Here is a 14,747-nt window from a genome sequence, read left to right as displayed (position 1 = left end):
GCGGGTTGGTCACATATCAGTTCTGTTCTTATTGGTCGGGTAGTGAGTGGCGCTTACAATCTTTTCTCGATTCTTGACTCATTGGGGATAGGCAAGGACGACACACGTACTTCCAGGTGGGGAGAACCCGTCCAACACCTCGACCTGGTGATATGACTTCTCAGCCCCCGGGTCCATAGGTTCCTGCTGGCCTCTGTGTTTATTATGGACACGGCCTTCAGTGCTTCGTAAGTGTTTTTTTCGTGCAATCCCACAACAAACCAGAATGAATTGCTAAATCTTAACGTTAGGGTTCTATATCTCGCATGGGTACTTCTGTATGCTCATCCTTGCATATCTTCAAATTATCACCCTTAACACTGTTTTTAGCGTCGACGGGTACGGTACCGAACACAAGCCCGGAACCCTCCACAGTAAGCTGTGAATGCGCTGAAAGCCGGACCATCTCTGAAAGTAACCCTTAGTGGTGGAGCTTTGGCCTCTTCACATCTATCCCGTGCCACTGGGGTGGTCTGCCTTTGTGACTCAGCTTTACCTTATCCAGCGGTATGCATTTGTTATTGCCTCATCCCCCTTTCACAGATACCACTAATCGACGTACAGGTTTTTTCGGCTAGCATCGAAAAGATTTGTGGCTATTGCGCTCACCTTTTTGGCAACGTGTTGTCTTTTGCTTGCATGCGCTTTTACAGTCCGATCATTCGTGTCCGAGCTGTAAGCACATGCGGCGCTTTAGCATCCAATGATCACCATTGACCTTCTGTAAGCCATTTGGAACAATCGTCGGTTGAGACGTCCAAAGCACAGGGGACGTCATGGTTTTTTATCACATTCATCACGGATTGTTTCGTCACAGGTGAGCTATCACGCCGAAACGCACAGAAACCACTGTTCACCGTAATCAAGGCTCTCTGAGCGTAGCGCTATTGAGACTACGCACTGGGGCTAAAAAAACCGACCATATCATTCACCGGGTATTCAGGGGCGCGATTCAAACCGGCATATTCGCCGGAATATTCACCTTGGGAACGATATTATCTATTTCTCTTTGGCCTGATTCGTTTCTGGACTTGGCCATAGCAATTCCAACGGGACGCGTGTATACCACCGTAAGCCTCTTGTCAAACTAACTCTGATGCACCCTAATAGTAGCACAGACACTGTTGTACTCGGTTTTGTTGAGGAGAGAAGCGCAAGACCGTTGCAGCGGGGGCGGACGCGATACGGTTGGGTTCTTCTTATCTTGGTCATGTATGTAAGCTAACCGACGGACTCAGGATTTTGATACGTCTAATGCAGTGCAGTTTACGTCTGTCATCACCATGGGTGAGGACGCGACTACTAAACAGACAACAGGGGTCATTCCGCCAGAGAACATGGCATGATTAAGGCCTAAAAGTAACTTTTGTCTCGTTAAGCCTATATATATGTTTAGCTCGTGGTGCCAAGAAGATACAGCACTCTAGTACAACCTGGCATTCTTATGTTATTTGTGCATCAATATCAAGATCTAACATTCAAATCATAATCGTACAATTATACTTTTTAACGGCGTCTTTGTCCCTTTGAGTTTTTGCCGCGACTAGTACGATACTTGGCGTCAGGTGACAAGATGTGACGGAGAAGGTACCTAAGCAGCCCTGTCTGATACGCACTGTCAGCGGGAAAGAACTTCCCCTGAGCCATCGTGTACGAGCTGAGGGCTACCTCCGAGTCGAAACGTTCGACGGAATTGCCAGTTCTTTGGGTATCGACTAGATCGACGAGGTTTACAAATGTGAACCGGATAGCCTTATACCGTACGTCTGATTAAGATGGCAGCTGATAAACGTGGAATAGCTCACTCACATCGCGGCATTCATCCAAATTATCTGGGACACCATCCAACTCCACAGCCTCGCATAGTGATTGCCAGGCTGCAAGTTCGTTCTCGTCCTCCCCGTACATGACACTGAATTGCTGCGTGAGCGCATCTTTGAACTGCTCCCGCGCTTCCTCTCTCTCAGGGTCATAGCGATCCCATTCCATGTGGCGGCAGAGGCGCCTATACTCGTGGTGAGAGGAGTTGTGAGGGTTGTAATCGAAGCCATTGGAAAGGTACTGGGTAAAGAAGTCGTCCAGAGGGGCACCCTCGAAGCGACTCGTCACGACATTGCTGCGCTTACGATGGGATCCACCTCTCTACACAACATTGAAATCAGTTTCCCTTTCGTTAACGGGCGCTGCGCGCGGTTAGACGGATACACTTACGGGGCTAGTGACGGATCGAGCGGTATGCTTGAACTTGCAGCTATCTCCAAAGCGACAAGTACCAGTGTCAGCGAACTGGTAGCAGATTGAGGATTTCGGGGATGGCATCTCGATGGAAAAGAAATGAGGAGAATAAGCAACAAGGGGAGCCTCGCTGTTCCCAATTATACGTCCGCCACATAGGAAAGCCGCTAGGATGGTGCGTGTCTTTATATTCCTAAACATGGGGGTGAACCCACGTAACTAGGTGAGCATGGATACCCGTCACCGGAAGAAGCCGAGTGAGATAAGGCTTCGTATGAGCGCCACTTTACTTAAACTTAACCTCGTGTTTTAGTTCAACTACGGGGTCACCAAAGGTAACATAGAAGTCGGACCGGATACATCACGCCTTGTTGGTCCATGGGAAGTTAGTACAGCACCGTGATGCCCGCCGTGATGACAGGAACGGCTTGGTCCCCCCCCTTTTCTGTATCCCCGTTGGTCCTCTATACAAGAAGCGCACACTGTAGTCAGGTGCAACTCGGGACGAGAAGCCATTGCATCATTGATGCAGCTTTTGTCTGAATATATAAAAACCAGTCTTCTTACCTTTGTAGGCGCGACAGTGGCAGGTGTAGAGACTCTTTGGTAAGTAGGGGCACAAGATGTCGAATGCGTGACGCAGTTGCGACATCTGACGTTGAAGCTTCCAGGGCTTGAGCTTGATGAGTCGTGAAGCGCCCGGGTTCCGGAGGTGCCAAGCTCCAGCCTTTTGGACCCATTGACGGAGTTCGATGAGGCTAGAAGTTGCTCTTTTCTCAGAGAGAATCCCGACGTCTAAGAGTGGCGCAAGGGAATGCAGCTGAGTTCGAGCGCTCGCTAAGCTTACTCGTGCATGCTCCGGGGAACGCCCATTGCGAATCACTTTGCTTGAGAACCAAGATCCAGCGACGGTACTCATCCGTATCCTTTCGATGCTGGACTCAAAATGAGTTTCATCGTGACAGACTGAAGAAAGGGTGAAAGGCAGAGAAGTGCTAATGAGGCATGTACAAATCGGATGGTCAGTGTCCTAGAGTGTCCGACCTGAACGGCACCGGCGGTCCGCAGGAGAGACACGTGACTCGGAAACCATTCTAATCGCCGCACTTCGGTGACGTTGCAACTCGGGGACTCGACACGAGTTTAGCTCATTTTCTTCCGCTGCAACCTTCTCACCCACAATGACCTGAAAGAACTCGTATTAACCTTCTGGATCAGACGATCGTTACCGATCAGTGTGGATTCGGCTCTGACATCGCAATCTCGAGACGGGGTCAAGCTCTGATCTACCATCGCGTCCGACTCGGTCGCATGTTGAATGCACGACCTCGTCCGGCGGCAAGTGACGGTGCAGAGCGGCGTCAATGCAGCTTAGGAGCGAATCTGTGGTATGTGACATCTAGCTCCTGTCACCTCCGAGGATCCGTAACGCTCGCCATGTTCGGATCGTTTTGCAATAGGAGGTGCCAGCGGCAACGTTGAGCTTGTGTTCATATGATCAAGGCGTCCACAAGTACACCACGCGTCTAAGCAAACTCGGCTTTTGTAGTACTGTACGTCTTCTCAAGCCTCTAAACCGGGCCTTCATACTCGCATGCTAAACTTTGACGGAACGGGACAGGACAGGGTGCTGCTCGGAGGCCTTGTTGCCATTGGCTCCGGGATGCCCAAACAGAGACCATCCGTTCCACTCTACCTCGGAGGATGTTAATCTGAAGTCCTCCTCCGGGAAATACACCTGCGCCCACTCACGTTGTATCCATCGCATCGTGTGCTTTTATACCGAGGGTTCACACTAAGCTGACCACCAATTTCAAGTCTTGGAGGACCGAGTGCTTGGGCAACTCGTACACCTAAATCTACGTTCGCCTGGTCTGACTGAACTGTATCCGAGCGCGACATGCAGTAACGCTCCGGATCTCCTCCTTTTGCTTGACTCTGGCGGTGTTTCATGCACTCACCCGCCCTTGGCGCAAAGTTCGACGATGTGTTTTAGGTCACAAGCTCTCGTAAATCGCAACGTCGTCCGAAAATACGTGGCTTAGGACCATCTGGTTGAGGAGCTTGTAATCGGATGCTGTCAACTTCTTCGGGACGCCTGTCCCGTTCGACATTACGCCTCCGTCCGGTTGTCCAGCCATACGCACTCGTCCACCCTGTTCCGGATGAAAAACTTCAAAGGCCTCCCACATCGTCCAAAATCGGAAACTGGAGGCCATTGGGTTAAAAGCCTCTGCCTCTTCCTCGTCTTTTAGTCTTTCCTCACGGACCTGTTCGCATTCCCTTGCCTGCTTCAGCCGTACTTGATCCTGCGAGTATCTGAGCGAGAAAGACATCAACTACCTCTGACAGTCATCATGTTCGCCCCTCTCTTTCTCGTTGCTTTGAACGCGCTGCATGTCGCTGCGTACTCGCGGACGGCTGCTCTCTACGGCCAGAACTTCCTGAACGCGTTCACGTTCCAAAGCATCGCAGATCCCACGAACGGCAGAGGGTACGTTGCAACCCCTCATTGCTGGTCATGGCGATACTAACTTGACAAAGCAACTACGTTGACCTTGGTCAAGCCTGGAATGACGGACTTATCACCGTCAACGGAGGCTCGCTCACTCTCCGCGCTGATTCTTGGACAAAGCTCGGCGCCAGTGGACCAGGCAGGAACACCTTCAGGCTCATGTCTAACACCCAATACAACAACCACGTTGCCGTGTACGTCCGCTCATACACGCATCTAAACCTCCGTCCGCAGCACCTTCAGGACGCCACTGACGGTATGATGCCTTGATTAATAATAGATTTGACATCGGCCATATGCCCACGGGATGTGGGACTTGGCCCGCCGTCTGGGAGGTCGGACAAGATTGGCCAAATAACGTGCGTTTCGTTTTTCGCCGTCGTCTCCGAGGTTGTCTCCATTGATGCTGTCTTTTATGGATGGCGTTTTTGTAGGGCGAGATCGATATCGTCGAAGGCGTCAACAGCCAGGAACCCAATCAGTCAACGCTCCACACGAGTAATGGTACGTGTAGATTCGATTTTCCTCTTGGATAATATTTTCTCACTCTGAGTGCCACCATTGCAGGCTGCACGATGCCGGCGAGCCGTAAGATGTCAGGGTACGTCTTCTTTCGTCCCTGAGAACATCGATAGAATATTTAACTGACCCGCTGATCTCTTCGTCTATCTACCCCTATCTTCCTCGCGTGGCAACTTCCTTTTCCTCCACTGTACCACATGCGTACGCAGATACGCTACCGGCGGGCTCGACTGCAGCGTGTACGACACGGATAACACAGGCTGCGGGACTAAGTATACCAAGGCTAATAGCTTCGGGCCTGATTTCAATAACGCTGGGGGAGGGTGGTACGCCATCGTGAAGACGAGCACCGCGATCTCGATGTACTTCTGGGGGCGCAACGACGGCTCGGTGCCCAACGAGGTCAGGAATCCGGGGCAGACAGTCAACCCCGCATCGTGGGTAAGCACCGTTCCGCTCACCCGGCCGGGGGCTTTACAGACCCAGAATTCTCTTGAATTTGTTCCGTGTTCTTCTTTGCGCTTTGCATTTGCCTTCCTTTCCTTTGTACCTCTGGCAATACTTCCTCGGAGGCGATATGCTGATCATGGGTGTGCTCGCTTCCGTTCCGACTCGGAATCGGATCACAGGGAACGCCATCGGCGTATTACCCGAGCACGCAGTGCAACTTCAACACCCATATCGGCTCGCAGAACATTATAATCAACTTGGCGTTCTGTACGTAGCCTGTTTCTCTCTTCATTCTCGCCTCGATAACTCATCGTGATCTGTGCTGCTTTGTTCGCTTTCGATGGGGACACGCGTTTACCGTGGGTGTAGGCGGCGATTGGGCAGGCGCTGCTTCTGTCTACGGCGCCTCTGGATGCCCGTCGACCTGTACTGGTGAGGAGATCAGCGATTTGTACGTTTTTGTGATATTACGCTAACGATGCTCGTCGTCGCAGACTATGTGAACAGCAACCCTAGCGCGTTCAGCGAGGCCTACTTTGAGTTCAACGCACTTAACATCTATGAGTGAGCTGTCGGGCGCAGGAAGCTCGATCATTCGGTTCTTGGCGATTATTCGCTCATTTTCGCTGTCCTTCTTTCGTATTTGATGTATCATCACTTGTCACGTTTGACATTTCATACATTTGTATCGCTAACGATTCACCCACGACTTTCTCTTCACGAGCATCACGACACGTCCTCTGCATTGTTTTATAGGGTTACACTTTGTGTTTCTAGGCTCAAAAATTATCTGTATATTGTTGTACTTATAGAAAATAAACGCACACTTGACGTGCATCGGTGGTGTTCCCCTCCTTCACGACCTAGTATATTAACGGTAACCGCTCGGCCGTCCTCTCGGAACGTTCAGAAGCAGTGCCCGAAGATTCGCAGGCTTGGCACTATGAAGGATGGGCTGCGCCTTAGTTGCGCCTTACGCCCACCTTTGAGTGCGTCCTCGGTGCCTGTACTAGACTCGCGAAGACGATCACAACGCGGTTCTGGGGACATGATTCTTCTATTCCATCGTTCCTGCTTCTAGTTCACGCAGCATTGTGGACGTTAAGAGCCGTCCATAAATCCGTGCAAATTTATTAGGAGGCAGTATAGCACCTAGCGTAGCGGATGCAAGGAGGTGTACGAGGTTCGGTGCACAGCCACAGCACAGTATGCATGCTCAGCGCTCGGGGTTGGAAGGGAAGGCGAATATTGTGTGGACGTAGTCAGACATAAATCCGACAGCTACATACTGGGGTGGAGACTACCTTTCTAGTCCAGGACAGCTAGACAGATCGACGGGCAAGAAAAGTTTACCTTGAAATACTGAGAGTGAGTGAATTTGCGAGTGAGTTGAGAAGGCGAAGACAGCGGGACGATAGGAGCAACAACAACAACTAAAAACATGATATTAGTGTTCTAGATGGATCGAAAAGAGTGCGGTGCGGAGGTGACGAGGGATAGAGGCGGTTTGGGTATTCAGCAGGAGGATAATGTTAACATGGGCTGCTCACGACCACGTTTCCTTTACTTTGCCTCTGGCCTTCACGTCGCCTCACGTATTCGATAGGATATTCAACGACGTTCGAGCATTCAAGCTTGGGCTGGCTTGGCTTGGGGGCGCGAAACATGTGGATTGGCTGTAGCAATTTGTTCGCTGCTAAGAGCTCATCATCGGATGATGGCGTGAACACGATGAGACGGGGATAAAAAAATCCAAGTGGCCCCCTCGCTGGCATGTACTACTGACATATGCCGAGTTGAGTGGGCGGGAAAGAAAATCATTAGAAGCATGCAGTTCAAGAAGCTGAAATGGCAATAGCTCGTTACGAGAATTGATGCGTACGCTTTTTGAAATGGACAAAGTACCCGTCTCAAATTGGACATGCTAGTTCGCTTGGCTTGAAACTGAACGCAAGCTCGATTTTGCAGCTTTTCGGTAGACCGCTGGTCGGCTACTGGCCTCGACTACCTGTATCTGTCCGTACAAGAAGGCTTCGTTCGGCGGCTGGGATATTAGAAACCAGATGTCGCTGTTTTACGACAGAAGAGCCTTCGTGTTCAGCTAGGCAGAGGCTCTCAGATAGGAAGAGGCGCGGAAAAAGGGGAGAAGGGCTAGCAGACGTGTTGGGAGACGCCGGCTTATGTCGTATGCGATTCGTTCAGTGTGACGTCGTGGTCACCTTCAAACACATACACGAACTAGGGTTGCGAAAGTCAGGGACATGCGAGGATGAGCAAGATTCTGAGACACGGGCGAATTGGGGTAGCGATAGAATTTTGGGTCGGAATCATATCAAATAATGCGATGGCGGTGCGACGATACTAGCTGAAACGAAAGTATTACCATTAAAAATGGGTAGGAACTGGTCCATTGAACACGAGTGGGCTGCAAGCTGCGGCCGAGCGCTGAGCCTAGACCAGCCTTGCGCAATTCGCGCACATTTTTTCAGCACCCTACAACTGAAGTAAAATTAATCGAACCCTTGTAGCGTGGGGCTACGTCAGAGTTAGACGGTGCACACTGGCCGATGGAAGGGACTACGTTCTGTTCGCTGAAAAAGTAGGATCGTCGTGAACTTTCGCACGTGGACTGCGCGTGGGTTTTCAGTCATGATCGTGCGACCTGCTCATAGACCATAGTAAAATCTCTCACCACTTTCGTTGTGGTTCCAACAGAATCTGAGGCTAGTGGTAGCGTCATACTGACCGGGCGTGCGCGGTGTTGAGATTTGATTGAGGCCCTCAATCTGCGAGGGTGGAGAGTGAAAGGTGCATCGCCACCGGGGGGATCCGTGGGATCTAGGCGTGTGAAATAGACAGAATGGTGGGTCTGGGCCAGGAACGAAGATGGAATAGGCGACAGTCGAGGCCTTGAATCGCGACCTTGACCTCCTCCCCCGAATTTTGCAGCGCAACCCTCCTCTCTCCTATTCGCTCCCCAGTCCCAACTCAATCCCTCGGTGGCCCACTTAGTCCACCGTCCCTTCCTTGCTGTATCATGGGAGACCAGGGCCTGCGCCTTCATCCAGCGCCGTCAGACTAGTCCCGCCGTTTCTTGACAGCTTCTGCCCGGGACATGGACCCATAGACGGAACGCAATAGAATATATGCATGCAATGGATTGCCCTGCGCGACAGGAATGGATGACAAGCCCGTGCTGAGGTGTGTCCATCACGGGTGAGAACGCGCAAGAACGAGAGTCTAGTCCCCTGGACCAGCCGCCACCTCACGCGCTAGCTCGGTATATACTTCTCCAGCACCCCTCTCCCGCTCCCAAACCCAACCCAAACAGCTCTTCTTCGCTCCTCTCGCCTCGCCCCTCCCTTCTGCCACCACCATCCGAGCCGTCTCATTGGCTCGCCCCTCCCCGGCCCTTTCACAGGCCAACTTTCCTCCCCCCCGGCCGACAGCCTCGTTCCCTCCTCGAACTAGCCGCTGTAAAATTCAACACATACATCGCAATACGACTACGCCTTTAGTTCTGCCTTTTGCCTTCGTTCATCCACGTTTCCCTCTCCCCGCCTGCCATATCGCGTGTCAGCCCTACGCTATCAGGCGACCGAACGCCAATCTCCCTCTACTACCGTTCGTATTTAGTCCGCGGCCGCCCCTCTACCGGTCGTGCGTTGAATTTCGTCTCTTTTCCTTCCCCCTCTCATCTCCGGGGCCTCTCCTAGGAACCGTTCTTGCCTTTCAAGAACGTCTTTCTTGCTTTCAAACACAACCTGTCCCTGATCACGTTTGGTTCCGCATCCCCGCCATTTCTGTCGACCTCCTAGCCCGCTGACTTTCCCGGTCCTCTTTGTACGTCCCCATTCTACTATTCCGTTGGCCCCTCATCGTGCATATAATACCCCCAATCTAGCCTCCGTCCTACACGCATATTGCGGAGGTATCTATTCGATCCAAAGAAAGCCCCAGCCGCCCGTGCTGCTCTCAGGAGTACAAGCACCTCAAGGACGAAGCATCACATACACGCATATATCCATTCTCTTCCCACTCCAGCATCACGATCTCGAGCATACACCCATTCCACTCTGCTTTCTACACCTGCATTTACTTTTATTACAGGCATGCCTATCGTTCAGATAAACCATACCGCGCCGCACAGCATGTGCGACGATCCAATCGACCACCACCACGTGTCGCAACCACATGCCCTCGACGACATTGCGGTCTCCCAGAGCAGCCCGCAAACCAGCCCGAGCTTGGACGTCCGACTTGGCCACTCGGACGCTACTCATGCCGTACAAGATCCTTCAAATTCGCCCAATGATCGCGGGCATGACATCTTGTGTTCGAGACCGACTTCGGGCAACGAACACGGCTATGGTACTGCCTCTGCTGCGGGCGCAGCGGGGTCTAGCTCTGGGCCCACCTTCAGTACCAGCTCGCACTCGCACCATCGTTTACCGCACCCGAGAGATGTCCTCAACCAGCGTCATCACCATGGTCATACCCTTACCGGGCATAACGCGCCTTCGTCGTCGGCCGCCGGAAGACGGGCGGTGCTCGATCACCACCACCATGCCGGGCACAATATCGGTCATGGTATTCTGAGACGGCACCCGCATCCTCGCTCGCCCTCACAGCAGCACCCACTCACACACTCGCGCTTGCATGTGCACATGCAATCTGGCATGCACCTGCGCATACTAGGGCACGGTCATCGGCATCCCGCCGCCCCAGTCTCCTCCAATGGTCCCCAAGGCCACGGCCAGCCTCGCCGCTTATCTATGCCCCCCAGCTTTCACAGCCGTGCTCGGCAAGGCGGACGACTCGGAGATGGTGCTGTACAGTCGCAAGAAGGAACCGAATATCTCGACAACGTTCGCGGGCGCTTCTCCAGTTTGCCCGGCGTTCACCCGCCCCCACCCCGTTTCAGCCACGGCGGCGTCTATCGTAACCACGCGCACGGCAGCTTCGACTTCTCACGGCACTCCCTCCACACGATCGAGTCGTGCAGCGCTGAAGGTGACGCCAGCGTTGGTGACGGCGAACATGGTGACACATCCGCCCCGCCGAAAAGCCTCAGCCCGACTCCGAGTTCGTCACCGCCACCCGTGCCTCCTGACAGCCCGCCTGGGCGTGCCAAGACGTCGACGTCGGTCGCGCATTTTGGGCCTGAGCTTAGGACCGAGCTTAGGACGATGTATCATGAGGATTTTCCTGCAGGGCATTCTGTGGAGCAGGACGAGACGGTGCAGCAGGCTTTGCCTGGATTGCTTTGTCACCCCGTTGTTAGTGCAGGCTCAGGATGCGGTGGCGCGGTTTCCGGTCCTCCTCCCGTCATTGCCGGTGAATTACCAGGCCCAGGCTCAGGTACGTCGCGCCGTTCGTGAATTAAACATATACTGATCATGTCACGATCTTGTTTTCTTCCAGGAAATAATTCTGTAGCACCACGTCGCAGCGGCAGCGGCCCGACACCGAGCGCAAATGTATCTGGTGCTCCAAGTTCTAGCCCTGTCCCAGGGTCTGGGTCTGTGCCTGGCCACCCTGCCCGTTCTCATCTGCCCCAGGCGCAAAGCCTGGCACCGGCGCCACCGACTGCACCACCCCCAGCGCATGTTTCTGTTTCTGCTCCCACTCCCGTGCGGAAGCGCAGAGACTCGTTGACACCGGCGCCGATATCACCTCGAGAACGGGACACGACCCCGACGATGACGATGGCGAGTCTCCGCCCGCGTGTGCCTTTGTTGCCGCCGAACACTCTCTACCACCGGTTCAACCAGCTTACGCATGAGACGCTGGAGGGCGAGGGTAGTTGTCTAGCGCTCAAAGACGTGGTTGCGCTTACGAGGCAGGATGCTGACATCAAGGCACGTGTGAAGGCGTGGAAGGAAAGTAGTGGGGACGTACCAGAAGGTTTCAGTTAGTGCATATCTCCTTCTTGTGCTCAGCCAGCGGAGCTTATTAAATCGGGATTTTCAGGCGTACTCGGCTCTTCGCTGGAGGAGGTGCTCCTGTATGCGTCGAAGCCTGTCGAGATTGGCGAGCACACGCATGATTTGCCGATTCTTGTTGTCGCTTGCGTGGAAGAGCTTAACCGGACAGGTGCGTAGTCGTATGTATTCCTCCTTTTCCGCGCAGCTACTGACCGAAGCTGACCTTTAAGGGATATATCAACCTCTTCTTTTCCGCGCGCTCCCTTCGCGCTCTCAGCATACACTTCTGTTGTCCGTCTATGACTCATCCGTGGATTTTGGCCTTCACTTCACTCCTCGCGGCCAAGCTATGCCCGGCCTGTGTGCGCTTCTCGCATCTTTCGCCAGTGCGCTGCCCGAGCCTCTGCTCCCGCGTGCCGTATACGGACCGCTATGGGAGCGGGCCGTTACACCTAGCGTGTACGAAGCTGAGCGAAAGGCCGCAGAGGAAGAAGATGAGGAGCGGGGCCGTCCGCAGCCCCGCCGTCCGTATTCTTTTCCCATGATGCCGAAACAGATCACTGCTCAGAGCTCCCCCGAGCGTGAGCGGATTAGGGCGGAGAAGGAGCGCAAGGGGCGTGCTCTGCGCGAGGCCGCTGAGCGTGAGCAGGTGCGGATTGCGCAGGTGCTGTTGCGTATGGCGCCGAGGGGGCAGGCGAGTCTCCTCGCGTACCTGTGTGGATTTTTTGCTCAGGTGGAGTTTGCCCCTGAGAACGGGATGAGTTTCGAAGATGTGGCGAGGATCTTTGCGGTGCCGATGCTCGGAGGTGGGAAGAAGGGCCCGAATGAGGCGGGGAGCGCGAGAGGCTTTGCAAATGGCGGAGAAGTGACGGGGACACATGGAGGGGAGAATGGGGATCTGCAAGCGGACGCGAGCCAAGGGATGACAAGCCGTGAACAGAGCGAGTATATGCTCGTCTGGTTGCTCGAGAGATGGTCGCGCATTTCGGACGGTCTCTTCGACGAGACATGTGGCCTCGATCCCTCGCTATCTGGTCCTTCACCATCTTCGTCTCTAGAAGGATCCGGCTTGAAGGGGAAGGTGGGGCAGAAGATACGACCCAAGTCTGGAGATTTCGTCACGGGCACGAAGATAATCAAGGGGCGAGAAGAACTTGTCGCGAACCACATACGGAAGCCATCGGACCATGATCTGAGGCTTGCCAGAGCGTGCGGGTATGAGCTCGAGCTCACGAGGGACACGTTCGAGGATATCGAGCCGCCAGCTTCTGCTGCACGGGCATCTCTTTTGCAAGGTCTGCCGCAGAAGCACAATCAGCCGCCAGCTCCGACATACGACCAAGTCTCCGGCCCGACCCGTCGCTCGTTGCCGAGCGGGAGCTTGCCAGCTTCGAGACGCCCGTCGATCCCCGACTTGGGTCAACGCGCAAGGCGACCATCGTTTCCTGAGGAGTGCCAGGCGCTGAGACCATCTTTCACGCCTGGGATGCGGTGCGGATGCCCTTGGCACCAACAGGTATGTGTATACCTCAATTGCTGATTTGCGACGGAGCTCAGTATTTCTCAGCACCCTCCCTCGCCGATGAGCGTGTGTCCTAGCCCAAATCTTGGGTATGGACCTCCTCCTCCCCTCTACGCAAACTGGTACCCGCATCCCTCCGAACCTAACATGGACATGCCTCCTCCTCCCGATCCTATCCCGCCACCGCCGCAGACATCGTACTTCATGCGTCGAGACTTCGTCGCCCCTTATCCGTTTCGCCCGCCGATGCGCCCCGACGGGGCACTGTCGAGTCCAATGGATGTGGACGTCACACCCCTTCCTGTCAAGGTGGACGTTGCCCGGCCACTGACTAATGTCGATCCGAACAACCCGCTGGGTCTCGAGGTAGAGCACGACAGGGACGGTGCCGGGTCGCCAGCCGCGGTTGCGCTGGCGGGCACGGACCATCGGTTACAATTCTCACCGTCTGATTCTGAACCGCAACAGTACCCTTCACAGAGTCCGCGGGCGCGTCGCGAGAAGCGAGGCATGGATAGGTCTACGCACAGCGATACCGAGGAGAGTGGTGGTAGGCGGACGAAGCCGTATGCTAGGAGTCCACACGTGAAGAATGGTGAGTTATTGTTTCCGAATATTCGCTCTTTATAGTTTGGCTGATCGAATGCATTGCGACTAGCTTCGTTGTCGACGTCCAACCCTTTCGCTTCTGGCTTTGATACGCAGGACAGCCTGCATAGTCACGGCAGAGAGAGCAGGAGCAGCCGTGGCGCTGGCTTCAAAGTAAGCAGCTCCGGCAGTAGCAACGGCATTCCCACTACCGGTGCAAGCGGACGTAAAAGCGTGAGGGCTCTGTCCCTCTCACCGACGCCGTACGTGCATGTCGATGTGCCGCACTCCGCTGCCACGACCAGTTTCTCGAGTCTCGCACTCAACTCGCCGCCAAACTCGCCGCCGAAGCAGCCTTTAACGTCGCCGTTTATGGACGTTCGCACTTGGTTACAGGACCAGTCGTCGCCGCCGTCTTCTGCTTCGACTTCATCCAGTTATGTGTTAACAAAACCGGAGGAACATCAGGACGGCGGGTCGGATGCGCCCTCGGCCACCTCTTCATCTCCAGCTGTCGCTGGGTCCGCGAATCTGCTCGTCGAGGCCCACGTACGCATCGAGCAGCTCGAGCGGGCTCTGGCCAGGGTCTCAAGTGGCGAAGGCGACGGCTTCAAGGGCAGAAACAAGTCAGAGTGGGACGATACGGAGAGGTTGAGGGTCGAGCTTCAGATTGTGAAGGCGGAGAGGGACAAGGCACAAGGTGTCGTTCGCGAGATGCAGAGGGTAGTTGCTGTTGACACAGCTTAGTCGTTTGATGAACGGTCACAGTAGACGTGGCGAGGTCTCTCATGTTTCCACTTAGTTCTTTCTCGTGTTTTCTGTGGTTGTAAATTATGGTTCATGTCCTGTTGTTTTCCCTGCATACGCTCGCATTTGTACACTTTTATACGCATGCACATAGATATTAATGTTCTCAATACTCTTTTCACGTTTTCGGTGCTCTCGCGTT

The 14,747-nt window shown here is 54.0% G+C and overlaps 4 protein-coding genes across 4 annotated transcripts; 2 read left to right on the top strand and 2 right to left on the bottom strand.

The window, feature by feature from the left end:
• Positions 1 to 1,435: 1,435 nt before the first annotated feature.
• CONPUDRAFT_105062 (uncharacterized protein) lies at positions 1,436 to 2,441 on the bottom strand. The gene is made up of 3 exons (XM_007770969.1): positions 2,251 to 2,441; positions 1,849 to 2,181; positions 1,436 to 1,791 (listed from the first exon to the last, which is right to left on the bottom strand). Exons 1-3 carry the CDS (start codon positions 2,356 to 2,358, stop codon positions 1,546 to 1,548), a joined length of 687 nt encoding a protein of 228 aa, XP_007769159.1. The 5' UTR covers positions 2,359 to 2,441; the 3' UTR covers positions 1,436 to 1,545.
• A 2,190-nt stretch (positions 2,442 to 4,631) lies between these two features.
• Positions 4,632 to 6,466, top strand: CONPUDRAFT_124815 (glycoside hydrolase family 16 protein; the record flags this gene model as incomplete). The annotated part of the gene is made up of 9 exons (XM_007770968.1): positions 4,632 to 4,768; positions 4,819 to 4,983; positions 5,070 to 5,148; positions 5,224 to 5,293; positions 5,357 to 5,390; positions 5,521 to 5,752; positions 5,941 to 6,028; positions 6,131 to 6,193; positions 6,256 to 6,466. The coding sequence occupies 9 exons, from the start codon at positions 4,632 to 4,634 to the stop codon at positions 6,327 to 6,329; spliced, it is 942 nt and encodes a 313-aa protein (XP_007769158.1). The 3' UTR covers positions 6,330 to 6,466.
• A 389-nt stretch (positions 6,467 to 6,855) lies between these two features.
• CONPUDRAFT_137478 (uncharacterized protein) lies at positions 6,856 to 7,969 on the bottom strand. Its single transcript, XM_007770967.1, has one exon. It carries the CDS (start codon positions 7,534 to 7,536, stop codon positions 7,294 to 7,296), a length of 243 nt encoding a protein of 80 aa, XP_007769157.1. The 5' UTR covers positions 7,537 to 7,969; the 3' UTR covers positions 6,856 to 7,293.
• Positions 7,970 to 9,873: 1,904 nt separating this feature from the next.
• CONPUDRAFT_154184 (uncharacterized protein) lies at positions 9,874 to 14,545 on the top strand (the record flags this gene model as incomplete). The annotated part of the gene is made up of 6 exons (XM_007770966.1): positions 9,874 to 11,122; positions 11,186 to 11,674; positions 11,735 to 11,857; positions 11,919 to 13,204; positions 13,256 to 13,805; positions 13,869 to 14,545. The coding sequence occupies 6 exons, from the start codon at positions 9,874 to 9,876 to the stop codon at positions 14,543 to 14,545; spliced, it is 4,374 nt and encodes a 1,457-aa protein (XP_007769156.1).
• Between the last annotated feature and the right edge of the window lie 202 nt (positions 14,546 to 14,747).

Source organism: Coniophora puteana (assembly GCF_000271625.1).
Source record: "Coniophora puteana RWD-64-598 SS2 unplaced genomic scaffold CONPUscaffold_7, whole genome shotgun sequence".
Lineage (NCBI taxonomy): Eukaryota > Fungi > Basidiomycota > Agaricomycetes > Boletales > Coniophoraceae > Coniophora > Coniophora puteana.
Note: the sequence above shows the minus strand (reverse complement) of the source record. Positions and strands in the feature narration are given on the sequence as shown.

What these genes read in the sequence shown, in the direction of transcription:
- CONPUDRAFT_137478 (XM_007770967.1), bottom strand. Translation starts at nt 7,536, where the DNA reads ATGCCAGCGAGGGGGCCACTTGGATTTTTTTATCCCCGTCTCATCGTG.
- CONPUDRAFT_105062 (XM_007770969.1), bottom strand. Translation starts at nt 2,358, where the DNA reads ATGCCATCCCCGAAATCCTCAATCTGCTACCAGTTCGCTGACACTGGT. An exon ending in CTCGATCCGTCACTAGCCCC is followed by an intron (nt 2,182 to 2,250) that starts GTAAGTGTATCC and finishes AATGTTGTGTAG; the next exon opens with AGAGGTGGATCCCATCGTAA. An exon ending in ATTTGGATGAATGCCGCGAT is followed by an intron (nt 1,792 to 1,848) that starts GTGAGTGAGCTA and finishes GTACGGTATAAG; the next exon opens with GCTATCCGGTTCACATTTGT.